Source organism: Equus caballus, chromosome 7 (assembly GCF_041296265.1).
Source record: "Equus caballus isolate H_3958 breed thoroughbred chromosome 7, TB-T2T, whole genome shotgun sequence".
NCBI classification, from domain to species: domain Eukaryota; kingdom Metazoa; phylum Chordata; class Mammalia; order Perissodactyla; family Equidae; genus Equus; species Equus caballus.
In genome coordinates this window covers 88,096,298-88,121,559 of record NC_091690.1, presented here as the reverse complement: position 1 = coordinate 88,121,559, position 25,262 = coordinate 88,096,298, and the positions used below count along the sequence as shown (strand labels likewise).

At 54.8% G+C, this 25,262-nt stretch overlaps 1 protein-coding gene across 10 annotated transcripts in view; it reads left to right on the top strand.

Moving 5' to 3' along the window:
* Positions 1-23,392, top strand: part of ABCC8 (ATP binding cassette subfamily C member 8) — a 75,523-nt gene extending 52,131 nt beyond the window's left edge. For 4 of the 10 annotated variants that reach the window (XM_070273421.1, XM_070273420.1, XM_023646132.2 and 1 more), the window contains 23 exons: positions 1,206-1,238; positions 2,858-2,893; positions 3,574-3,672; positions 4,746-4,830; positions 5,522-5,602; positions 7,207-7,344; positions 8,809-8,934; positions 9,832-9,931; positions 10,161-10,402; positions 10,493-10,659; positions 11,759-11,828; positions 12,293-12,450; positions 14,243-14,335; positions 18,150-18,252; positions 18,858-18,971; positions 19,330-19,450; positions 19,574-19,704; positions 20,242-20,320; positions 20,524-20,632; positions 21,033-21,136; positions 21,943-22,076; positions 22,561-22,623; positions 23,149-23,392. In XM_070273421.1, coding sequence (XP_070129522.1) covers positions 1,206-1,238; positions 2,858-2,893; positions 3,574-3,672; positions 4,746-4,830; positions 5,522-5,602; positions 7,207-7,344; positions 8,809-8,934; positions 9,832-9,931; positions 10,161-10,402; positions 10,493-10,659; positions 11,759-11,828; positions 12,293-12,450; positions 14,243-14,335; positions 18,150-18,252; positions 18,858-18,971; positions 19,330-19,450; positions 19,574-19,704; positions 20,242-20,320; positions 20,524-20,632; positions 21,033-21,136; positions 21,943-22,076; positions 22,561-22,623; positions 23,149-23,286 — 2,524 coding nt within the window. In that variant the 3' untranslated portion in view covers positions 23,287-23,392. Of the gene's footprint in view, positions 1-1,202; positions 1,239-2,857; positions 2,894-3,573; positions 3,673-4,745; positions 4,831-5,521; positions 5,603-7,206; positions 7,345-8,808; positions 8,935-9,831; positions 9,932-10,160; positions 10,403-10,492; positions 10,660-11,758; positions 11,829-12,292; positions 12,451-14,242; positions 14,336-18,149; positions 18,253-18,857; positions 18,972-19,329; positions 19,451-19,573; positions 19,705-20,241; positions 20,321-20,523; positions 20,633-21,032; positions 21,137-21,942; positions 22,077-22,560; positions 22,624-23,148 lie in introns of all 10 variants that reach the window. The other 6 variants (XM_070273417.1, XM_070273418.1, XM_023646131.2 and 3 more) reach the window with 3 other exon arrangements.
* The last annotated feature ends 1,870 nt before the right edge of the window (positions 23,393-25,262 follow it).

Sequence of the window (25,262 nt, the reverse complement as noted above, 5' to 3'; positions counted from 1 at the left end):
ATCAGCTGGTCCATAAGTTAGAGCCATCTGATGGTTAGGGAACTCGAGGTTAGGTTGGGTTGAGAGAATGAAATGAGACCACAAAGATCAGAGAACAGGATCTGGTGATTACATCCCACTCAATTCTGTCCCTCAGTGGAGGGCAGAGAAGAATTTCATCAGGCTTCTTCCCATCCCTGCTTCCGTCCATCCTGGTTTTCCTGACAAAAAGGCGTTTATCAGAGCTACAGCATGAGTAATCACCGTGGAGTAATGTAGCGTGGTCATTAAGAGCATGAAGCTTTGGAGTCAGACAAATCTATTTTCTCTCCTACTTGTTGGCTGTGTGACTTTGGGTAAGTTAATTAGCCTTTCTGATCCTCACTTTCTTTGTAAAGTGGGGTCAGTCAAAACTCCTTCATATGGTTATTTTGAGTTTTAAAATAGCTTTTAAAAGTGCTATAAACATTAGCTGGTTTTAGTATTATTAAAGTAAGATCTGTATGACAACAGAGCAAATCATTTTTCCCCAAACGTGCAGAAGTACACATTTCACTCTCAGGAGGCCGCTTCTGGAAGGTTGAGCGGTGCCTGGGGCAGGAGAAGGAGCACTGGCAAAGTTGGCATCCAAATTCAGGTCACCTTGCTCAGTGGTTCTCAGAACTTTTCACTCTAATCCACAGTAGGAGGTGCATTTTACGTCACAGTCCACCACATTCGTGCATTGATGGATAAGGGGGAAAATCCACACAAAAAATACAAAAAAAAAAAAAAAAACACAGGCAGTGCACACTAGTTTTTTGTTTTTGTTTTCATTTTTAGTGCAGTTGCAATTCACTTATTTCAGACCCACTTATTGGGGCCCACAGTGTGAAAACACTGCGTGAAATGACCACGACCTTGGGAAAGTCACCGTCCCTCTCTGAGCTTTAGCTCTCCCAGCGGTGAGACGGCCCTGGTGCCCAGCCGGGCTCCCTCCTGCTCTGAGTCGGGCCAGGAGCACTGAGCAAGCCCTGCTTTTGGAGGGTGCCCAGCCAGGTGCTGCGGGAGGGACAGAGATGGAGAAGAGCACTTTCTGCCCCCGAGGAAGCCACTTGGGGACACTGAGGGTGGGTGGGAGGGGTGGGGGTTGTGGGGATTGCTTCCCCAAAGACACAGTGTGTTGGAGAGAAAGACAATGGAGTGAGAGGTAACTCGTGGTGTTTTTTCCCCTTTGTGCCCAGCAGCCTTCCTGACAGTGAGACGGGAGAGGACCCCAGGTACAGCCTTGGAACTGGGTGGGAAGTGGGTCCTGATAAAGGGAAGGGGCTGGGTGGGGGCAGGGGGTGCCTCTGGGGGGAATCCTGAGTATGGACTCAGGGGCATGCAGCCTACATAATGTCAGAGGCATGAGGCCTTGTAATAAGGCATACGTTCTCAACAAGGGCAAAATCTGGTTCTTAGGGAAAGAAAAAACTTAGATATTACAATGGGCCACAGTATATAAACAGATACGCAGTGTGTCTGTGGTATTAAAATGTCATGGTGGGTAGAGTCAGAGAGTAGCTGAGTGGTTGCCATTGGCGTGTGGGAAGGGAGGAAGGGAGTGGCTGCTAATGAGTATGGGGTTTCTTTTGGGGGCGATGAAAATGTTCTGGAATTGAATAGAGGTGATGGTTGCACAACCTACTGAATATAATGAAATCCACTGAATTGAAAAAGAAATGTGGCAGGGAAAGGACAATTAGAAAAAAATATGTCTAACATGGCCCTCGGGGGTGCTCACGAAAAAAAAGTTGGGAAACACAGCTGTAAGGAGAAGAGATGGGTATCCCCCAGTCCAGGCAGAAAATTTGGTCTGGTTGCTTTCTGTTCAATGTGCTTTACATTCTTGTTGTCTAAAAAGTCCAAGTGAGATAGATTAATGAGGCTCTGAGGCCCTCAAAACCCTCCCTAACCTCACCTCTCCCGAGAGCATTTGAAACTCGCTGGAGGTGGGAGGCAGGCTGGGAAGGTTGACTCAACTTTATAAATAAGTTTAAGCTTCTGGCCTTCACTCTCCAACACCAAAGAGGTTTCCCTTCTCTGTGTTTTCTCTGCCCTTTCCCACCTTGTCCCAAGTGCCAGGGTGTGATGACAGGCCAGCCTCTCTAGCCAGAGTGATCGTATTTCTTGAGCCAAAAATCAGACCTCATGGTATGTGGCGAGGACGAACGTGTGGATGAGAACAACAGGACAGAGCATTTGACAGTGGAGCAGTTTGGGGCAGTCCAGGGCACATGGGCTCCGCAGCTGACTGTCTCTCCCAGCAGATCCCCCGATTCCACGGCTGTCTTCTGACGGGGCCACGTGGGGCTGCAAATTACGCCTGGAGCCCTTCTCGGCTCTCTAGGTGCCACCCCGAGTTCCATCGGCTGTAGGCCCCCACCCACAAATTGCGGGCACCCTGTCGGCCTGCCCCGCCAGGCTCTGGCCGGAGAGCACCCTCTGCCTCAGCTGTGTGTGCAGGACTCCCGGCCGGTGTGTTTGCGCCCAACACAGAGCCTGGGTCTGGAGAGCCCCATGCTGGGCCTGGTTCTCCTCTGACGCAGAAAGTTTCCCCCCCAGGAGCCTACACCAATGATGCCTTCCCCGACTCACGATCTTTATTTAACCAGGTCCCCAGGGCCCTCCTCACACACCCCATGTGTATTCTGGACACTGCACGGGTTCAGGCAGTGGAGGCTCCCCCAGGATGGCCACCCCCTGCTCCTAACCCCTTCCTGCAGCGTGTGTGGCTGCAGACTTGGTCCCAGGGATTACGAGGGCACTCAGGCTGGGTTTGAGGGAGCTCAGACGGCTCTGGAGAACTCGGCCACCGCTGTGAACCCTAAGGTGCCTCTTTCCTCCCCTGCTGCAGCCCCGAGCGGGAGCCGGCGGCCGACGCGGACGTCAGGTACTGTGTCCTGGGAGCACTGCCTCGGGCAGGCTTCCTCTGAGGGGCTCCAGGACCAGGGAGTCACTGAGCTCTGGGGGGGCAGCCCCCAGGTCCAGCCCAGCTGCAGAGGAGGCCAGTGGCGGGGCTCTGCTCCCTCAGCTGGTTTTCTCCCTTCACACCAGAGCATTTTTATCTAGTGGTCATCTTTTCCTTTTTTCTTTTTTTTGTCTTCAAGAACCACATTGCGCTAAATGTGGTTTCCTTGGCTCCACTTTTTTAAAAAGTCCTGTTTGGAGAGTTACCTGCTTTCCAAAGTCTTATCAAAGTGGAGTGCTTTAAGGGCTGCTCAAGGAAGGAGGGACTCAGGTGTCCAGTGGTTACTTGGTTTGGTCACACTTTGGCCTCCTCCCCAGCTCTGGGTAGAGACGCAGGAAGGAGAAGGGACTGCAGGGGCGGGGCAGGTGGGGTGTAAGGCAGGAGGGGTTGCGGTCCCATCCCCTCAAGGCAGCTAAGACCCGGCACCCAAGCCTGCCTCCAGCCCTGTGGGAAGGAGAGGCCACCAGAGGCCACACAGAGCAGGCTTCTACCAACTGCACCTCCCCCTCTCAGCACAGCCCCCACCCCCGGGCCTGGTCTAAGCCATCAGCTGGACAGCTGCCCTGAGAATGTCTCCCCTACTCCCACCCTGCTTTTTCTAGGAAGAGAGGCCCCGTGGCCTACGCTTCTCAGAAACCGTGGCTGCTAAATGCCACTGTGGAGGAGAACATCACCTTTGAGAGTCCCTTCAACAAACAACGGTAAAGGCTCTCGGTGGGAGGCGGGCTGGGGGAGGGGAAATTGGTCATGGGCAGCATTAAGCACCTGCCCCATCCCCACGCCCCAGGCAGCTGCCCTGCCCCTCCCTCCATCTCCACACTCAGCCGTCCCGCTCCCCAGCCCCCTTATCTGGATCCCAGTCTGTTCCATATGGTCCACCTGGAAACGATCCAGATGTGCCTGTGCATCAGGGCAGTCAGCTCACGTGGGTGAGGGGGCAGCGGGGGAAGGGGTGCTGGAGCCCCGCCCCCTGCTCTGGCGGCTGGTGGGAGGACTGGCCAGCTCTCCATGACTCTCCGTTCTCGTGATGCCCTCCCCCCAGCTCTGCAGCCTGTGCACTATTTTCCCTCCTGTGATAATAATAACAGCTGACATCGACTGAGCTTTTACCAGGCACCAAGCTCTTTGTACGCGTGATTTCCTCTAATGCTCAGGCAACCCCAGTAGGCGGGTACTGTTATCATCCCCATTTTACAGATGAGGAAACCAAGCCTCAGAAAGGTTAGGAACTTGCCCAAGGCCACCCAACCAGTAAGTGACAGAAATGAGTCTCAAGTCCAAAGCTGCCTGACAATCAAGTACGTGTCACCAAGACACTCTGACGCCTCCATGAAGCCTGGCTGGCATCTGCCTGGGTGAAGAGCTGGCCGGGGAAGTATGAGAGGAGCAGGCTGGGCAAATATTTGCCCAGCCATCATCATTACTGCCGAAACCAACCAGCAGTGATTTCCCATGGCAGCGCCCCAAGCCTGGGCTCTGGCGGTAGCCTTTCCAGCTGCACAGAGGCCAAGGACCCTCTCTTGTCACTTACGTGGCATATTTGCCCCCATCCAATTTCATCCTTCAAATATTTAACTTGCTCCGAGACTGTGTGAGGTGCTGCCCTCAGCTCTTTTCGGGCTCACATCGTGTTTGCTTGCCCTCAATCGGGAGGCCCATTAAAGCCATTGCTCACCTCGGGCACAGCTGCCCAGAGGCTAATGGCCCTCTGCAGGTGCTCAGGCACAAGTCTGTCCAGGCTGATCCACTGTGTCCCCACCCCACCCTGCTCCAGGTACAAGATGGTCATTGAAGCCTGCTCCCTGCAGCCGGACATCGACATCCTGCCCCATGGAGACCAGACCCAGATTGGGGAACGGGTTCGTAGCAGCCTCCATGGGGCTTTCTCAAAGCTGGGGCCCTCCATCTCCCCTGCTCCCCACCCATCACCACCACCACACCCTGAGATCCTTCTCAGGGACAGCAGGTAACTGCGACATGAGAGAGGGTGACGGCTGAAGAGTTGCCTGCAGTGGGGTCAAAATGATCTCCTTGAGCCCTGGACTGGTGGCTGTCCTTGACCAGTTTTCTGCCCTGCCTGGTGCAAAGGTCAGCTTAGCGCCTTCCCAGGCTGGAGACAACTTGACCTCTCCTGCATTCACGTCCAGACTATATACCCAGAGCCCACATGGCACAGTGCTGGCTCAGGGTTGTGTTTTTCCTGTTCACTTTCCAGGCGGGGCCCCTCCTCCATAAGCTTAGAGTAGGATTCCCCCATGGCTGTCCTCCTCGTGTATGATTTCAATCCCTACTTCCTCTGTCTTGGTTTTCGCTGGTCAGATGGCCCCTAGCACCTACATGATGAGTCTTCAAAGCCCTGGGGATCATACTCCCCACTTCCCAATGAATTCAGTAAACATGTACAGGTTCCTCCTCTCGGCAAGGTGAGGAGGGGCGCAGAGGTGGAGAGAGCCCAGCCTCTGTCCCAGGGAGCCCGCTGTCGAGTAGGGGCCAGGTCAGTCTCTCCTGAAGGGCTATAAGGGCATGACCTTTCCTTCCCTTTGGTGACAGGGCATCAACCTGTCTGGCGGTCAGCGCCAGCGAATCAGCGTGGCCCGAGCCCTCTACCAGCACACCAATGTCGTCTTCTTGGTGAGTGCACCAGCCGGCACCTCCTTGGGGCCCTCGTCTCTGGCTGCCTGCCTGGTTCATTATCTGCACACACATGCACACACACACACGCCATCACCAGACAACCTCCCTCTCCAGGGCAAACGTCTCCTGCCAGAGACATTACCTGCCCATCTGGTTGATGGGAAGGCTGAGAGGGGAATAGGGCAGTGACCCCTGTGGACCTCACACGGAGCTCTGCAGTAGCGATGAGGGGAGGTGAGTAGTAGTCACAGGCCGCCTCCCCGGAGGACAGCCCCCACCTGTCAACCCTTATTTCACCCAACTGTAAGAACTGCAAATATGGGAGTGTGTGTGGCCACTTCCCACCTCATGCCCACAGCAGACATTGCTGGTTGATCATGGCATTCTTTCCCACGGAAATTTAACTCGGCCTGTGAATCCTTCTCAACACAGCACTCCAGGTAACCTCTAGAAATCAAACAGGAGATAAAACATATTAGCTGTCCCTGCCCTACTTCATGTCAAGCTGTGTGTTAGGTGCCTTGGTTGATACTGAGGAATTCTAAAACCCAACCGTTGGCCTCAAAGGTTTAGAGTCTGATTAGGGAGACAGAGCTCACTCACACTCAAGAGCCACAGCCCACTTGAAAGCCAAACTGTGTGGCACAGACTATGAGGGCCCTTGTCCTGGGAGACAACTGTGAGGGCTAGAGTAATCAGGGAGGGCTTCCTGGAGGAGGGCCTTGAAAAGTGAATCAGTTAAACAGAAAGAAATTTGGGAGGCAATTTGGCACAGGTCTCTGATCCAAGCTTTATTCCTTCTCCCCCTCAACACACACAAACCCTCCCCACTGAACACAATTCATAAAGTTCATGGTTTTTATATCATCTGACACAGACACAACACTCTACAAAGTACTACCTTGTTCATGACCCCATGTGAGCTTTAAACAACCTGGTTGGAGAGAAGTAAAGTGGATATTTGAATTTATTTCAGCAAACTTTTATTGAGCTCCTACTCTGTACCAGGTATAGGGACAAGGGGTCTCAGTTCTTGGGGCCTCACAGTCAGGAGGGGACAGACTATCATATCTAGCTTTGTGCAGGTACCATGGGGGCAGAGAGGAGGAAAGGCTAGGCGTGGAGGTCAGGAAAGGACACAGAAGCAGCTAGTGTTTGGGTGGGGCACTGAAGGATGAATAGAAGTTCATCAAGCAGGCAAAACACTCCAGGCAGAGAGAACAGCTTAGGCAAAGGCCTGAAATGGCAAGTTCCCTGGAAACCTGGTGTGTAGAGAGCTTAGAAGAGACAGATGAAAAGTGAGGCTGGAAAGGAAGACAGAGCAGGCTGTAAAGAGCCTGGACTACTGCTAAGGAATTCGGACCATTGGGGGTTCAGGAGTCGGGAAGTGCTTGTGATCAGATCTGTTTGAGAGTGATAACTGATAACAGCCCCATTTTAAGATGAGGCCACTGAGGCCCAGAGAGGTAAAGCACATTGTCCAAGGCCGCACAGCTAACTAGTGTCAGTCCCTAGACCAGAGCTGGTATAACTCACTGGTTTTTATACTCACTGTTACTCCCTCCCTTGACACTTGCCCCTACCTTCTCCCCTCTGCCCAGGATGACCCCTTCTCAGCTCTGGATGTCCATCTGAGTGACCATCTGATGCAGGCTGGCATCCTTGAGCTGCTCCGAGACGATAAGAGGACAGTGGTCCTAGTGACCCACAAGCTACAGTACCTGCCACATGCGGACTGGGTGAGTGGCCACAAGAGGCTCAAGCTGTGGAGGGCTGAGGTTGAGAGACAGTTGAACATCTTCCAAAGAGTCGATCAGCATCTTAGCAGCAATTGCTGAGGGCCACAGAGCAGGCCACAGTCAGCACTGAGTGGCTTGATGCAGGCTGGGCATCTCAGGGAGACCCTGCACAGCCCAAGGCTTTGATGTCACCTAGAGCTGCAGACATTCCCATCCTGTGCGGCCGGTACCAAGAGGTCTCAGAAAGAAGCAGACACTCAGTTCCTACCTTCTGTTTCCTGCCCAGCGGATGACTCATCCCCCTGGCCTTGGCAAGTGCCCTTTTGGATGGGAGAGCCATCTTTCCACCCTCTGACCCACTGAGGGTAGATGGATTCAAATTAGGATCAGATGGAAAATCTGGAAACAAACAATAGCAAAGGTAATAGAAACTTCAGTGTTATCAATAGAATGCAATTTGGGGAAAGCCCACATTAACTAAATTCCCATACTCCTCAACATGTAGACATTAGTTACTTTTCAATTAATTGGAAAGCGTCTAACTTTCAAGTTGGAAATCACGTGACTTGAAATCTGGGCCTTGCCTGACTCCTATATAAATGTGCCTCTGAAAACTGAGGCCCTCCGTGAGCTGCAGGCCAGAGTCAAGTGGGCCTCCTCGTTCTCCCCCAATTCTCCCCTCTACATATGGAAAAAGACTTTTTAAAAATCCAGATTAAAAGCCCTCCCTCCACTATGAAGAGGGTTTTTAAAAAATCAAGTTTTTAAAAAAAGCTATTAAAACGTGCACACGGTTTGTGTCTGAGTTTCGGTGGTGACCCTGGTAAGGCAGATCAGGACAGTCCTTCGTGCAAAGAAGGCAGACACGGAGGTGCCTGGTTCCTTGAAGCATCCGTGAACAGGACTCCCGGGCAGCCTTCCCTAAACACCAGCACAGAGCCGGCGAGGGCGAGAGGAGCAGGGTGGCTTTCGGAGTTAATGACGAGTCTACATAAGTGTGAAAGATGGAGTGTTTCAAATAAAATGTTTTGTTGATGTCAAAGAGGCATAGCCACACACACTTAGACCAACAGGTGCTTTGCCGAACACTGGTGGAACCTACCAGACCCTCCGTCAGGAGGAGCTAAGGGTAGTGTGCAATAGCCTGTTAAGTGTACAAAAACGCCTGCCACTGATGGAGTCCTTGCGGTTAACCAGACAGCTCGACCAGGATGCACTGATTTGCTATGCTCTTATCAACCATGGAGCAGCCATTGAGAATTACCCCCAGGTGGACCAACCTCTCAGTCCTGGGAGTGTGTTGTGGGTGTAGGTTATCACTCCCAGCTCACTGGGGTGGGCGAGCAGCAGGCCGTTTGTCGGGGGGGTTGAGGATGTGCGCATGCCCGCCTCAAGCTCCTCGATCAGGCTGGTGTGTGGCTGCCGTGCCTCCTCCCCAGCCAGCCCCCATTTCTGCCTTTCCAGATCATTGCTATGAAGGACGGCACCATCCAGAGGGAGGGCACGCTCAAGGACTTCCAGCGGTCTGAGTGCCAGCTCTTTGAGCACTGGAAGACGCTCATGAACCGGCAGGACCAAGAGCTGGAGAAGGTGAGTATATCCTGGGGCCAGGCAGCCACCTCCTGAGGGAAAGGTTCAGCTGGAACCTGAACACATAAAGGCCTTCCTGCCCTCATTGCCCAAGGAAGGCCCCCAAGGACCAACATGGGAGCTGAGCATGACCTCGCTCCTACCAGAGGAGAGCCAGTACCTGTGCCCAAGGCAGAGTCACGTGGGTGCCTTTCCCTTTCCTGAGACTGTCAGATACCATTTAGTTACAAAGTTTCAGAGAATCAACTCAAACCGGCTAAGCAAAGAAAAAAAGAAGGGAAGTTAAGAATTTATTGGCTCACAAAACCGAAAAGCCCAGGAAAGTCATAGCTTCAGGTGGAGCTGGATCCAGGTGCTGAAACAATGTCATCAGGAGTCTGTTTCTCCCCATCTCTTGGCTCTGCTCCCCTCAGACTGGCTTCGTTCTCACGGTAGCAGTGAGGGCCATTGGCAGTCTCAGACTTACATTCTCCCAGATCAGCAACTCTGCCAGAAAGAGAATGACTCTTCCACGATAGGTTAGCAAAAGTCCCAGGACTGTGTTGGTCCAATTTGGTCATGTACAGAGCACTGAACAGCCGTGAACAGAGCACTGTGGCCAGGGATGTGGAATGTACAGACTGGGCAGTCCTGGGGCACATGCCCACCCTGGAGCCAGGGAGAACGATCAGCCGCCCTGAGTCGCGGAGACTAGGAGTAGGGGTGAGGTGGTCTCCCACAGGGATCTTGGGGCTGTCAGCTGATGGAGGGGAAGGAGCAACTTCTGGGAGACACACACGTGTCTGTCTGGATGCTCCCCCAGGCAGGGGCAACCTGGAAACTGACACTGGTCATCCCCAGGGGTGGCTTTCCCCTCTGCACACTCTGAGGACCTGGCCAGCCCCATCTGTCTTTCAGGAGACCGTCATGGAGAGAAAAGCCACAGAGCCACCCCAGGGCCTACCCCGGGCCATGTCCTCGAGAGATGGCCTCCTGCAGGATGAGGAAGAGGAGGAAGGTACAGACAGTGGGACCAGGAGTGAAATCACGGCCTGAGGTCCCATCAACCGTGGGAGGACTAAGGTTTGAGGTTCTGGGAGTGGCGAGATAGTGCGCCTTTGAGTAAATCCCTTCCCGTCTGTGTGCCTCAGTCTTCCCATCTGTAAGTGGGGAATAACATACCCCCTGGTTCACCCTTGGAGGGATGTGAACTGTGCGGCCACAGGGTGGGTTCTTGCGGCCTGCAGAGGAGGCGGCCGAGAGCGAGGAGGAGGACGACCTGTCGTCGGTGCTGCACCAGCGTGCCAAGATCCCATGGAGAGCCTGCGCCAAGTATCTGTCGTCCGCCGGCATCCTGCTCCTGTCGCTGCTCGTTTTCTCCCAGCTGCTCAAGCACATGGTCTTGGTGGCCATCGACTACTGGCTGGCCAAGTGGACCGACAGCGCCCTGACCCTGAGCCCCACGACCAGGAACTGCTCCCTCAGCCAGGTGCGGCTGGCAGCCCCAAGGCAGGGGCCGGGGGGAGAGGGCTGAGCCACGGACACGCCTGGGACCCCCCTCATTCTCTGCCCGGCCCAGGACTGCTCCTTCGACCAGACAGTCTATGCCATGGTGTTCACCGTGCTCTGCAGCCTGGGCATCGTGCTGTGCCTCGTCACGTCTGTCACAGTAGAGTGGACGGGGCTGAAGGTGGCCAAGAGGTTGCACCGCAGCCTGCTGAACAGGATCATCCTGGCTCCCATGAGGTACCCCTGTGCCCCGGCTGTGCTGAGGCTGTGGGCAAGTCACCGCTCTGGCCTCAGTTCTCCCACCTATAAGAGAAGGATGCACGACCTCTGTCACGGGCTCTGGGGGTGACCCAAGGAGACAGTGTGTGTAAAAGCATGCTGCTGGGTAGAAGAAGCAGAGGGAAACTGGCATTTACCCTGCCAGACATGATGGTAGGCATGCTACATGGTTACTCATCTAATTGTCAGAACAGCCCTTCAAAGTGGGGGTCTGCAGGCTCTGTATAAATGCTAGTTTCCCTTCCCCAGTCAGGTACCATCTGCCCGGCTCCGCCCACGGGTTCAGCTCTCCCCCTCCCCACCCCGCTCTCCTCCCTCAGCCAGCCTGCAGGCTCTGACAGTGGGGACATGGGGTGCGTGTTCTAATCTCCTGTAATGGGATGGATAAAAACTCCGAAGCCCGCTTGGTGTAAAAGCGGTTTAAAGCTGTCGCTGCCCAATTGGCTGGCCCACTGAGTTTAACACCAAACAGGCAAACAGGTCATCTGACCCGCGTCAGTGCCAGAGATCACCAGCTGACTGCGTTTTTTTACTTTGCAGCCTCGTGAGCTCTGTATGGCCCACAGACATGGCCTCAAAGTTTACTCACCTTCTCTATTTGCCCCAGATCTGTGGTTCTGAGATTCTCTGGTTGGGGTTGGGCCGACTCCTGGTCACGGCCAGAGTGATAACAGCCAGAATGGCCTCATACGGTCAGTCAGCCTATAGGCTGTCCCCAAGGCCTGTTCCCCCTGGCAGGTTGTCCCTCTGGAAAGGACTGTGTGTCCCTGGGAGGACAGCTGCTGAGTGAGTCAGGCCGAGCAAGTGGCCCAGAAAGGAGGCAGTGGTCACACATGGGCTTGAGGGTCAGAGAGGCTAGCGAGGAGCCAGCACCCTTTGGGAGGCTGGGGGAAATCTCAGGGACACAGGCCAGATGCCTACAGACCTACACAGGCAACCACCTTGGGAAGCCAGACCCGGGGATGACTCCAGAGACACTAAAATAACTACCTTCATTCCACAAACAGGAAGGAAATCAATAAACGAATGAGTAACTGTTCTTCTGGTTGCCTCTTAGGTTTTTTGAGACCACTCCCCTTGGAAGCATCCTGAACAGGTTTTCATCCGACTGTAACACCATCGACCAGGTATACAGGACTGTGACCCATTTCCCTGGTTCAGAGAGCGGCCAGGCCCCTGGGACCTCTCCTCCCAGGCTGGTGCTGGCTTCCCCACGTGGAGTGATCAGAGCCCTGTGGGAGGAACCTAATGCCCAGATCTGATTATAGTGCTGCCGAAGGGATGGGGGCCTCCCCTGTGAGACCCTCATAATAAGGCTGAGGGAAACCACTTCCCTTTGGCTTCCATCCAAGACGCCCCTGGCTCCCTCCAGTAAGGTTCCAGCGTGTTCTGAACCAAGGTGACTGATTTTGTGGAGAATATTCATTTTGATTCAGCCTGTGTTCTTTATTTACCATCGTACTAAGTGGTGAGGAAACCAAGTCCTGATTCCTGCTCTCAGGGAGCCTACCGTGTGGCTGGAGGGATGAGACTAATGCTGCACAGAATTGAATACCAGCACTCACCTCCTCCCCCCCCTCCCCTCCCTCAGCACATCCCATCCACGCTGGAGTGCCTGAGCCGCTCTACCCTGCTCTGCGTCTCCGCTCTGGCCGTCATCTCCTATGTCACACCTGTGTTCCTTGTGGCCCTCTTGCCCCTGGCCGTCGTGTGCTACTTCATCCAGAAGTACTTCCGGGTGGCATCCAGGTGATGGCAGCATTTGTGGCCTCAGGGGGTGGGAGATGGGACGTGCTTTGCAGTGGGCGGTTTGGTACTTTTACAAAAGTCATCATCATAAAAGTAGTAGAGTCGTGATCCCCCCCAAAAAAGGAAAATAGAAATGAAGGACATAGGAATAGTCATAGTCCACGACCCTAATATAACCACCTGTCAGCACATGCACACACACACACACACACACACACACACACACACACACACACCCACTGCTGTTAATCTCTGAACTGTTTCCTTGGGAGATACACCAGAGAAATGGAATTGCCAGGTCAGGGTATATGCACATGTGTATGCCCTTCATTCGTTTTGCCAAAATGCTGCCTAGGAGGATTGTATGATTCCAAGGGAGGACCAGGCTGATTGCTGATATGTGAAATCGGCGGGTAGGGATGTGAGGAATGTTATGGCAACCATCCCTCGCAGCCCACGTGGGCGCAGAGCGTGGCTGCAGGCCCGGACTCAAGGGAGCCTCTCACAGCCATACTCATTGATCATATTCGTTCACCCTCATGAGCCTTGGAGCCACACCTGCCCCCTTCCTACTCAGAATTTTCTAAGAACGTTCTCTAGGAGGTTCTTCCTGGGAGTGATTCTGTTAAAATCATAGATTCAAAGAATTGTAGGGAAAATTTTAAAGAACCTCTAGGCCAGCGTTTCTCAAACTGCCAGTTACAACCTATCAGTGGGTCGTGAAATCACAGATCGCAACTAGCGTTTTTAAAAAATGAAATAGAACAGAAAATGTCAGATTGTATTCAGGTGGTAACAGCAAGCTTTGCTGCCTGAAATCTTTCTTTGGGTCACGTGGGGGGGTGTGTGTGTGTGTGCGTGCACTGATTTGTGGTATAAAATGTATTTCTTACTGCAGATTGTGGTCAGAAAGGTTAAGTTCCTTTCCCAAGTGCACATAGTTGGTTGGAAACTAAAGTCAAAATGGCATAATAATAATTAAATTTAGATACATTCTGGCCACAGTTACCTTGCCCACAAGGATCAGGATTTGTATAAATGGCTTTTTACCTGGATGATCCGGATCCCCTGACACCCATGAGGAGCAGAGCACGTTCATGTTTTGTGATTCACAAAATCACAGTGGCTTTTAAACACTGTACAAGCTGTTGTACAAAGTTCATTTCTTCTGCCAAACAACCCTGTTCCCCTGGCACCCACTCTGGCCCTGGAGACGGTTTGTCCGAGAACCCGTTTCCCACCTCCCAGCCCGGCCCCCCTGTCACTAATGCGCTTGTCAAGTGCAGCTGTGGGGAGCAGGTGCAATGCTGTTGCCATGGAAACCGCTGGCCTTTCCCCCTCAAGTTGCTCCTTAGACCCTGGCCTGTGATGTCCTGAAACCTATTGTGGTTGTTGGAAGGGGACAGAAAGCTTTGAGTTGGTCTTTCCATTCCTTTGACTGGCCGCCTTGAGGTTTAGCTTGTTCGCCTGTGAAAGGGAACTAACGCCGAGCCTTACGGCTGAGCGAGGCCGCACAGCTGAAGTGCACGGACAGGGACACGGGAGGTAGATGGAACCCAGGATAACAGTGACTGTGCCAGGTGCTCTGTTTAAGCATTTTACACCAGTGAGCTCATCCTGGCCTCACAACAGCTTGATGTCGGGGGAGGAGGGTACTTTACAGGTGAGAAACTGAGGCCTAGAGAGGTGAGGCCATTTGCCCACACTGGAGCAGGTGGAGATAGGATTCAGATCCTGGCTAAGCCACGCACCTGCCCTCTTAACCATTCTGCTCTTTCCCCGCCTGGCACAGGGACCTGCAGCAGCTGGATGACACCACCCAGCTCCCGCTGCTCTCGCACTTCGCTGAAACTGTGGAAGGCCTCACTACCATCCGGGCCTTCAGGTACCAGAGTCACCCCAGGATGAGGTGGGGGAGGGGTGGAGCCGAGGTCACAGGTCACGAGATTTGATTCTCAGGGCTCCACTTAGGAAGGCCCAGGACACGCCTCTCCCAGCCCCTCCTCAGGCCCCAAGGCCCAGATGCTGTCCACCAGAGGGGACAGGCCAGGTAGGCTCCAGCTGTATGATCCAGAAAGGAGAATCGCAGCCCAGCAGCCAAGCCCAGGGCCTCTGTGAACTAAGGAGGAACATGAAAAGAAGCCAAGGGCTGAGTCCTCACGTGTCAATGCTGGAAAGGCCCTGACGTCCTGTGGGCCAGCTCCAGGCCACCTTTTATTGAGACTCTCCTGTGAGCGAGACACTGTGCTAAGTACTTTACATGCCAGTCTCGTTCATTCGGCGCCTGCAACCCTAAGTGGTGAGCATGATTATTCCCATTCCTCAGATAAGAAAACTGAGGCTGAGAGAGGTTCTATAACCTCTCTGTGTAAAGTCCCACAAAGCCCAGACTTGAACCTATTCATTCAATCAACAAACATTTACTGAGCTAAGCCCCATGCCAGGCACCAAAAAGACAGAGATGAGTCAGGTGAGCCCCTACCCTGATGGGATTTACAGTCCAGGCTTTGAGCAGGCCAGGAGAAACCCATGTGATTGGTACTCTGAATGAAGTGGGGGACACAGGCTATGAGAGTATAGAAGGGAGCAGTCATGGGAGGCATCATAGAGGAGGTGTTATTGGAGATAGGACTCAAAAGATAGGTAAGAGTTCACCAGGCTACAGGAATTCCCTGAAAACTTCAGTGCCCCTGCCATCCTGTTGCCACCCTGAGTCATGTTGGGCTGGAGGGGCGTATCTAAGGCTGCCGGGGAGGTTCAGGGGGAGGTGGGCAATTGCTCCCCGCCCCAGTCTCTGTGTGATGTGTTAGGGCATCTCTCCTCCAGCCAGACAGGCCAGAGACCCCTGACCCAGATAGTTGGGCTCTGATCTCTAAGCCTCACCCAGAGAGTGACTCCAGGTTATTTTTAGGATGGCACAGCTGCCTGGGGTGTGACAGTAACCATGGGACACCAAGCCCTGTGTCCAGGAGTAACCCTAGGGCACAAAGACCAACTGAGGGCATCCAAGGAGGCTTACATCTCCTCCCTCCAACCCCCAAAGTTCATCTGAAGCGCTGGGAGAGGTACCCAGGCCACTGGAGCAGCCCCTGTTCACTCCCTGGGCATCTGGGGTCAGTGGGAGGCCCTCTGAAGGGTCTTGTCTAAGCAGAGCAAAGTAACACTGAGCCCTGCCCTGGCCTTGGCTCTGCTCCCCAGATGCCCCCAGCCCCGGTGCAAGCCTGTGCTGGCTTCCACAGGGAAGCTCTTTGGGGCCCGGCACAACTGTGGGGCCTCCTCCCAGCCCCCTTCTTGTCCCGAGCCTGAAGTCCCCAGTTCCTCTAGCTGCCAGGCTCCTCAGCGCTCCTGGGCCTCTAGTCTAAGTTGTGCTGATGTCCATTTTATGACTGTGTTTTGGAGGCCTTCGGGCTGCGCCTGGGGCAGAGAGATGGTGAGTTTCCTAGAGTGGATCAGACCCTCTCGGTAAGATCTGAGTGGGTCCCAGCATCCTGTAACCGGCCTCAGACCAAAGCCTGTGGTCAGCGAGGAGCTGCTGCCCAGCAACGCCTCCCACACCCTGCACTGACAACGCTGGATGATTGTAAAAGTTGAATGAGGGACTTTTTAATTGTCCCTTGGATGTGTTTAACTCATTGGCTTTTGCCACACAGCCTGCCCTGTTGAGAGCTAACTAGTGTGTGTTGATTACACACTTACCTCGTAAGGGACGAGTGAGCCACATTTTACAGGTGAAGAGACAAGACCCAGTGAGGCCGGGTAACCAACCCCAGGTCACACAGGATGAGAGCTGGTGCTGGGCTTAGAACCCAGGCCTGTCTGACCTGGTATTTCCCAAGAGGCCTTGCTTTTTCCCAAAGGAATTTCAAGAGTGTCCAGCCCTGGGCTCAGTGTTGGGCTCAGAGGTTGTCTCAGTCCGTGCGGGAGCTATTACTGTCCCCATCTTATCGATGAGGAAACTGAGTCTCAGTCCTGACATGCAGCCAGTAAGTAATAACGCTCACACTCCAACCTGGGTCTGCGTGGCCCCAGCTGGGGCTCTTCCCACCATCCTAACCCCATCCACACCTATCACAGAAGCTCACGCACATACACCCCGCAGACCAGCCACACATCCCTCGGACTCTCCCATCACGCATACATGCGCTCGCGCATACACTCTTCCACGTGCACTTACTCCAACCCTTCAGACGTACAGTTTCACACTCGCCTCAGACACATCACCCGGCCACACATACCCACCCCAGAGTGTGTGTGCGATCGGCGCTCTCTCACAGCTCAGAAACGCCCTTCCCTCTCCTCAGACGCATAGCTCAGTCACGGGCCCTCCACCCGGAAATAATCAAGGCAGAACAGACATCTTCCGAGAAGGAAAAGCAAATGCCCGACCAGGCTCGTCTCGAGTCCCTCCGAGTCCCCTCAGTTTTGTCCCTGAGACCGGTGCTGAGACGGCTTTCATTTTTTCCTTTACTCATCATCAAACGAGTGCTCCTGCCCCCTCCTCTGGGCCCAGCTCCAGCCATCCAGGTCTGAGGGGTGGCCGAGGAGAGAGAGGCCAGGAGCCTCGGCTGGTCAGAGAGAGGAGGCAGATCCATGCGAAGTAACACAGGCAGGACGTGATGTGGGCGCGGGGGCAGGAGAGAAGCCTCTGGAGCTCCTTGTGCAGGGAGGTCCCATCCACCTCGGAGAGTCAGGGGAGGTTCCACTCATTCATTCTTCAACTATTTATTGATAGAACTGGGCGCTGGGGATACACCAGTGAACAAAACAGACGTGGACTCCATCCTCATGGAGTTCTCAGTCTAGGGAGGGAGACGGATCATAAACAGCTAGATGAATGAGTGTACGCGCAGAGCTTATGAAACGCACAGGCTGCAGAGATGGAGAACAATAGGCCAGTAAAGGCTGCTGGGAGGAGGTGCCATGTACGGTAAAGCCTGAAGTTCGAGAGGAGTCAGCCCTGTAAAGAGCAGAGGAGAGGCAGTCTGGGCAGAGAGAACGTCTTCCCCTGGGGTGGGGAAGAAACTGGTACTCTCGCAAAACTGAGGAAAGGCCAGAGTGGCTGCAACATTTGTGGCCTGGAAGGAGGCTGGTGAGGTTGTCAGAAGCCAGCTCACACAGGCTCCTGGCAAGGAGAAGGTTCTTTATCCTAAAAGCCATTGGCATTCAGAGAAGAGGAGAAATAGGATGCAGTTTATGACTTAGAAAGATGATGCTGGCTACTGTGTGGAGAGTGGATGGAGGGCGCCAGCAGGTAGCCCTGTCTGGAAGCTGATGTGGTGGTCCAGGTGAGTGCGTGATGGGCAGACAGCAGGAGAGAGGCAGGCAGAGGCATGGGCTATTTTGGAGGTAGAAATAAGAGGGTTTGCAGACGGATTAGATGTGTCTCCAGATGACTCCTGGGTTTCCGGCCTGAGCAACTGGGTGGGTGGAGATGCCTTTATTGTAACACGGAAGCCCTGGAGAGAAGGACAGGTCTTGGGATGAAACAAGAGTTTGAAGGAGGTGGGACTCTTGATAGGTTTGAATAAGTCAAAAGGAGCTGGGAGGGTATTCCAGAGAGGAACAGCGTACATAAGGTGGCAGAGGTGACATGTCTGGGGGCTGGTGAGGCCCAGGTGGCCTCCTCTGTAGGTAGAGAGAGTCCCAGGGGCTACGTGGACCCAGATTATTCCCTCAGATCCTCCTCGTCCTCCCTCCAGGTACGAGACCCGCTTCCAGCAGAAGCTCCTCGAATACACCGACTCCAACAACATCGCCTCCCTCTTCCTCACAGCTGCCAACAGGTGGCTAGAAGTCCGCATGGCAAGTGCCACCCTCCCCAGCCCCAGGCCCCAGGACAGGGGGTTCTAATAGATGTTTGGAGCCAGAGCAAGGGCCAAACACAGACAGTGGGTGGGAAGAGAGGATAGACAGCCAGCTCATGTGTGCACAGGGTGGACACCAAGCCCTCCTGCTTCTCCCAGCCCTGGAGGTCCTCCCTGTGCCTGACCTGAGCCCCCTCTGACCCATATCACTGCCCACGGCCTTGGGTATCTGAGACGTGTGCCAACTGCAAGAATAGTTGTGTGTTTAACTGGGACGAGTGTGTGTCTGAAGTGGGTCATATGACATACATATGTTGTGCACATGTGTGTGCCAGCTGGTGAGGCATGTGTGTTCAGGCGTGTGCAGGAGGCTGGGGAGTAGTGGGAGCATGTGCTGTCTACATGTGTTGTGTCCTGGGGCTCCAGCCTTCACAGACCTCCTGGGTATCTAATGTTTTGTATGTGAGTTGCGGGACTGGAGTTGAGTCTCGGCTGAGCTGCTCTCTGCCCTGAAGGGAGTAGTGCGGGGCGGGGTGGGGGGGGTGCTATGGCTCCAACCCCTGGGCCCGGGAAGGGCCCAGGCCAGCTCCCTTCCCTCCGCAGGAGTACATCGGTGCATGTGTGGTCCTCATCGCGGCCGTGACGTCCATCTCCAACTCCCTCCACAGGGAGCTCTCTGCCGGCCTGGTTGGGCTGGGGCTCACCTATGCCCTAATGGTGAGTGGCAGCAAATGGGGCTAGGGGAGCAGTAAGACACCAGCACTCAGGCAGTCCCAGGACACCTTCCCCAACTGAAACACCAGCCAGGCCTTACCCCAAGCTACTTTGAGTCTGATGCCAAAAGGACCATGTGGGTGGGAAGGCTGACTGCAGGGCCCCAGACGGTGGCAGGTGAGGAGCCACATTCATTGCAACCCTCCCTGTCCCTCCAGGGAGGGCCACCCTGAGCAGCCAGACAATGGGCAGCAAAAGGCCTCGGGGGGCCCTGGCCCCTCCTCAGCTGTAAGAAGAGCCATCCTGGTGGCCACGGATAGGATCATGTGATCGCTGACTGTGACTGGCTTACTCCCCACAGGTCTCCAACTACCTCAACTGGATGGTGAGGAACCTGGCGGACATGGAGATCCAGCTGGGGGCCGTGAAACGCATCCACGGGCTCCTGAAAACTGAAGCGGAGAGCTACGAGGGGCTGCTGGGTGAGGGGTGCAGGAGGAGGACTTCTGGGGAAGGGGTTACAGGGGACCACAAAGGAGCCTGGGGGTGGGGCGGATACTGGCTGTGGCCCACGCCTGGGTGCTGACCCCCAGCCCCACTCCCAGAACCATCCCTGATCCCGAAGAACTGGCCAGACCAAGGCAAGATCCAGATCCAGAACCTGAGCGTGCGCTACGACAGCTCCCTGAAGCCGGTGCTGAAGCACGTCAATGCCCTCATCTCCCCAGGACAGAAGGTCAGGGGGCAGGGAGGGCACAGGGCTGGACAGCCTCACAGAGTCACCTCATGGTCTCTTTGTTACTATCTCTGCCTCTGTATCAGTCCTTTACTGTCATTTCTGTTGGTACCCAAGGACCAGGAAACGGTGTGGTTAGAGATGACTCCAGTTTAAGGTGGGACACTCAGACCCATCCCTGCACACCACAGTCAGCCCCTCTGTGCCCTCCTGCCACACCCATGCACAAAGAGACACAATACTGCCCCTAACTCCCCTGCAGCCACATATGAGGCACAGCCAGCCCCACACCCAGGCCCAGGCAAATGGACATCTACACCCTGCATTTACCTGTGGGTCCTCGTGGGAGGCCCCTCTGGAGCCACTGCAGGAAACAAGCCCACACCCCAGGCCCACCCTTGGCTGAGGAGAAGCTGGTCTGAAAACCAGGACAAGGAGAGATGCTGCGACCTCCCACGTCTGCGCACTCCCAGAGCCAGCACTAGAGTCTCCCAGCCACGCCAGGTTCCCACAGTGTGCCTGCTCATCTCTTTCCAGATTGGGATCTGTGGCCGCACAGGCAGTGGAAAGTCCTCCTTCTCTCTCGCCTTCTTCCGCATGGTGGACATGTTCGAAGGTGAGTTGTATGGTGGGCACTCCGTGTATTCCCACAGCCACCAGGTGCACCTCAGTCCTTGTGTGTGGTCAGACATCACAGGAGGCCCAGCAATCACTGTCTTTTCGTGCATCTTTGTTGGGACCCATCTTCCAGGCTGAGCCCATCCCCAGCTCCACCATCCCCCTCCGTGGTGCCCGACCTGTGACATTGTCTCCATGCAGGGCGCATCATCATTGATGGCATTGACATCGCCAAATTGCCTCTGCACACTCTGCGCTCGCGCCTCTCCATCATCCTGCAGGACCCCGTCCTCTTCAGTGGCACCATCCGGTGAGTCCCCCAACCCCACCAAGCCCACCCCAGCCCCAACCTGGCTCCACTCCATCAGATCTGGAGCATAAAGAGGAGGCGGGTGGCGAGGCCAGGAGCACTCAGCTGGGTACCCACCTCCCTGGGCAAGTAGCCCTGCTCAGGCTCCAGGCACCAGGGGCTGGCGCTGGTTCTTCACAGGAGTTTTACCCTCATGCTTTTCTCTTTCCCGTTAGGCCTAGGCAGATACTGGTAGGGGTACCCCAACCCTCAGGTCAGGTATGGTGCCCGCGCCCAGCAGGTCCCCAAGTCAGTCAGTCCTCACTGCCCCCTTCACCAGCCTCGCCCCCTGTGGGTACCCAAGGGATGGAGCCAGGATGTTGCTCCCCTCCCTGAGGGGCCTTTCTGGATTTCCCTGCAGATTTAACCTGGACCCAGAGAAGAAGTGCTCTGACAGCACGCTGTGGGAGGCCCTGGAGATAGCCCAGTTGAAGCTGGTGGTGAAGGCGCTGCCAGGAGGCCTCGGTAACTACTGCTGGCTGAGCAGCGGGTCTGGCACTGAAGGACCCCATAAGGGCTGCAGGGGGAAAACTCACAGCCATGTCTCAGGCTTTCCCAGAGTTTAGAGTCTGGGGTCTGGCAGACCATTTAGTTCTACCTCCCTCCATACAGAAGCTCAGAGAAATCAAGTGACTTGCCCCAGGTCACACAACTAGTCAGTTCAGGGTCTGGCCCCTCCTGCAGGGCACAAGGAAGACAGTAGGGGTGACGGTGAGACAGAGCTTGCAAGGCCCCTGATACCATGGCAAGATATTCAGCCCTGCCCTTCCCCGTCCACCTGTCTGCCCAGTTCTGCCGGAAGGAGGAAGGAAAGGACAGACTGGGAAGTCACAGGCACAGGTCACTCATTGAGGCTACTGGGGAGACTCTGCCCCCACCCCAGTGGTCAGCAGAGCCCTGGTGTATTTGCTGCAGTCCCTGGGGCAGTGGGGGCGGTCACCAAACCTTGGCTTCAGAGAAGCCCCCATCCAGGCCCACCCACCTGCAGCAATTCACACATTCACACTCAGTGCACACGCCCCCTCCCAGAACTGCCCAGGGCCACAGCAGCACACAACTCCAGGGGCAGCTCTTCTCATTGCATTCCATGCACATGGCATCTGTGTTGTGGTGTGAGGTGCAGCAGCCCTGCACACACCTGTACTTGTGACACTCGCCCACATTTTACCCCTGTACACATGTTTCCTAGCACCCCCCAAGCCACACCATCTACTCCACTCGTAGCACAGGATTAACTCAGCCCTGCTCCCCATCCCTGGGGCTCATTTCAGATGCCATCATCACCGAAGGTGGGGAGAATTTCAGCCAGGGCCAGAGGCAGCTGTTCTGTCTCGCACGGGCCTTCGTGAGGAAGACCAGCATCTTCATCATGGATGAGGCCACGGCTTCCATCGACATGGCCACGGTTGGTCCTTGGCACATCCCTGGAATGGGGGTCTTGGAGAGGGTTTTCATGAGCTATTAGGGAGAAGAATGCACAAATAGGCCTGAAGCTCAAGTTGCCTTTACCATCCAGGGCCACTTGTGGCCGAAAAAGCAAAGGGCCGGGGAGACCCTGACTCCAGCTAGCCTTAGGGCATGTTCATAAAACGCACACACACAAGCTGCACACAGACCCATGAAGACTTCACACCCATCACACAGTACACCCCAGCCACACCATGCACATACGTGCACAGAGCTGGGCTCCCAACAGGTTGAGGCCAGCCCCTGAATGCCGGAAACCTGGTCAATCCTATGGGGACTAGGGCCAGACAGAGGGAGGGGGTGGGGCTAGGATCAGGGTCAGATGGGAGCTGGGCCACAAACCTGGGCCCCACATCCCCAAAGCCAGGCCAGACCCCATCCACTGGGCAGGTGAGCCAAAAGCTGTTGCTCCTGCCTGGCAGGAAAACATCCTCCAGAAGGTGGTGATGACGGCCTTTGCAGACCGCACCGTGGTTACCATTGCGGTAAGGGCCCCACTGACGGGGGAGATGGGGCACCCAGAAGGAGCGCTGGTCTCCTGACGCTGTCATCAGTGGGCATCCCCTGGGCTCACCTGGGACTGGTAATGAAGAAAGCAGTGCAGGGCCAGGAGTCCCAAAGCCTTGCAGGGAGCCTGGAGGATTTGGGGTGAGGGGAGATTTCCACCTGCACTTCCCTTGGTGCTCTGCATCATTCTCCAGCTTCCAAGGCCCACCCTGTGCCAAGGCCTGTGAGCTGGGCTAGGGTTACTTCTCCACAGGAAGTTGGGGAAGGGGGAATGGGGGATCCCTGAGTCTTGAAGTGTAGAGGTGAGGGCAGAGCTGATACTTAGTGAGGCGAGAGCATGTCATTAGTGGATGGAGGGCGTGGAGTCACAGCCACCCCAGGAAAGGGCAGTCATCACAGAGACAGGACATTCCGGCCACATGCCTCCTCCTCCAAGCTGCAGGTGCCCTCAGCTGCCCTGCCTGGTCCCCCACCCCCCTCACCAGCCCCTCCTGCCCCCCCAGCACCGTGTGCACACCATCTTAAGTGCAGACCTGGTGATCGTCTTGAAACGTGGCGCCATCCTTGAGTTCGATAAGCCAGAGAAGCTGCTCAGCCGCAAGGACAGCATCTTCGCCTCCTTTGTGCGTGCAGACAAATGACTTTTCGGAGCCCATGTGCCATCCCAAGCCCCACACTGCCCCCGCCTCCCACCTGGGGTTTCTAACTGTAAATCACTTGTAAATAAAGAGATTGGCTATTTCCTAACAGGCCTTGGGTCCAGCCTTGTGCTCCAGCAGAGCCAGCCTGACTTTGGCATCAGGCAGACCGCAGACGCCGTGTGAGCGTGGGCAAAGCGCGTTTCTTTATCTGTGAAATGAGGATGCTATTAGCCTGCTAGGGCCGCCATAACAAAATACCAAAGACTGGGTCTCTTCAACAACGGAACTTTATTTCTGACAGTTCTGGAGGCTGGAGGTCCAAGATCAAGGTGGCGCAGATTTGGTTTCTCCTGCAGCCCCTCTCCTTGCTTACAGACAGTCCTGGTGTCTCTCTCTCTCCTCTTATTAGGATACCAGTCGTACTGGAATAGGGCCCCACTCCTATGACCTCATTTAACGTGATTACCTCTTCACAGGACCTATTTCCAAATACAGTCATGTTGGGGGCTTCAACATACGAATTGAGGGCCTCAAAATATGATTTTGGGGGCTATAACAAGGGTATAGCATTTTTGTGATTATCTCATCAGATAAGGTAGCAGATCTCCATAGCTTGAGCTCCTTCCTTCTCACTTGAATTCTTGGATTAAAGTTGTGGGGCCTTGAGCACCCTGGATTAGTACTATTTCCCTTGCAAGCGACAGGAACCCATCTCCAAGTGGCTTAAACAAAAAATGGAATTTATTGTTGTGTGTGACTGAGAAAGCTAGAAGGTGTACGACTTCAAGAATTGCTGGATCCAGGTGCTTGACATCAGGGATGTGTCTCCATTTCTGGGTTCCATCTTCCTCTCCCCCCACAATGACCAAGGACCACTAGCAGCTCCAGTTTATATCCTACCCCTCTGAAACAAGACGCTCTTTCCCAATAGTTCCAGCAAAAATATTGGGAGCAAATCTCAGTGGACTAAATTGGGTCACGTCCCCACCCCTACCCAATCACTGTGGTCAGAGGGCTGAATACACTGACTGGCTAGGCCTGGATCAGACGTCCCCATCTCCGTCCCCAAATAGGGGCATTCAGAAGTGGGAGAAGGGTGGTCTTTCAGAGGGAAAGCACAATGTATATACCACAAGTCAGCCAGGTGGTGGCTGGGAGATGCCAGAGCCCAGACAGAAGGGAGACCAAAGCAACAGCTGTCCTCAGACTCCATCCACATCATGAAACAGGAGTGCATACCTGCCCTCAGCCAAGAAATGGCAGGTGCTCATTTACATATCATTTTATTATCATTTACATGTTGCCTTCAGTACTGGCTGTACCAGGCCCTGGGTTGCAGACCCAGGCGTCTTGGGCCTGCATCTCTCTTGACTGTGAGGGGTCAGAGCCGTACAACATAAGGAAAATGCCCCAGTCATTGGAGAGGGGCCCAGCACAGATCCTTCTAGATGTTCCTGGGGCCAGAGGAACCCAGGAAGTGAGAGCCCTGCAAGACCTGGCAGGCCGCCTAGGAGAGGCAGGATTTGAGTGGAGCAGGAGGAGTAGGAATTGGATAGGCAGAGAGTTAAAGAGCCCATGGTCGGGGGAAGGGCTGGTGGGAAGTGGAGTTGGGGAGGTGGGAATAAGAACAGAGAGCCCTGAATGCCAGGACAAGGAGTTTGGGATAAGCCAGTGAACAAAAGTGGAGGAGGTTTTTGAGCAAGAAAGGGGCCTGACAAGTGCAGTGTTTGGGGGAGAGGAGTATGAGGAGGTGCAGGATAGAGCAGAGCAGGAGGCTGAGCCCTCCAGGTAAGGGGCTCAGCCTCCTGGAAAGGGTGGGGCCTCAGGCCCACACGGTGAGGCAGGGCCTGCCCTCTCCAGCACTGAGACGCCTCCAGGGGCCCACTGGCTCCCTCCCTTGTAGGGTCTCCCAGGAGCAGAGCCTGGGGAGAGGGAAGAGAATGCCCACCACACCCCAAGGGATTGAAGTGAAGTGG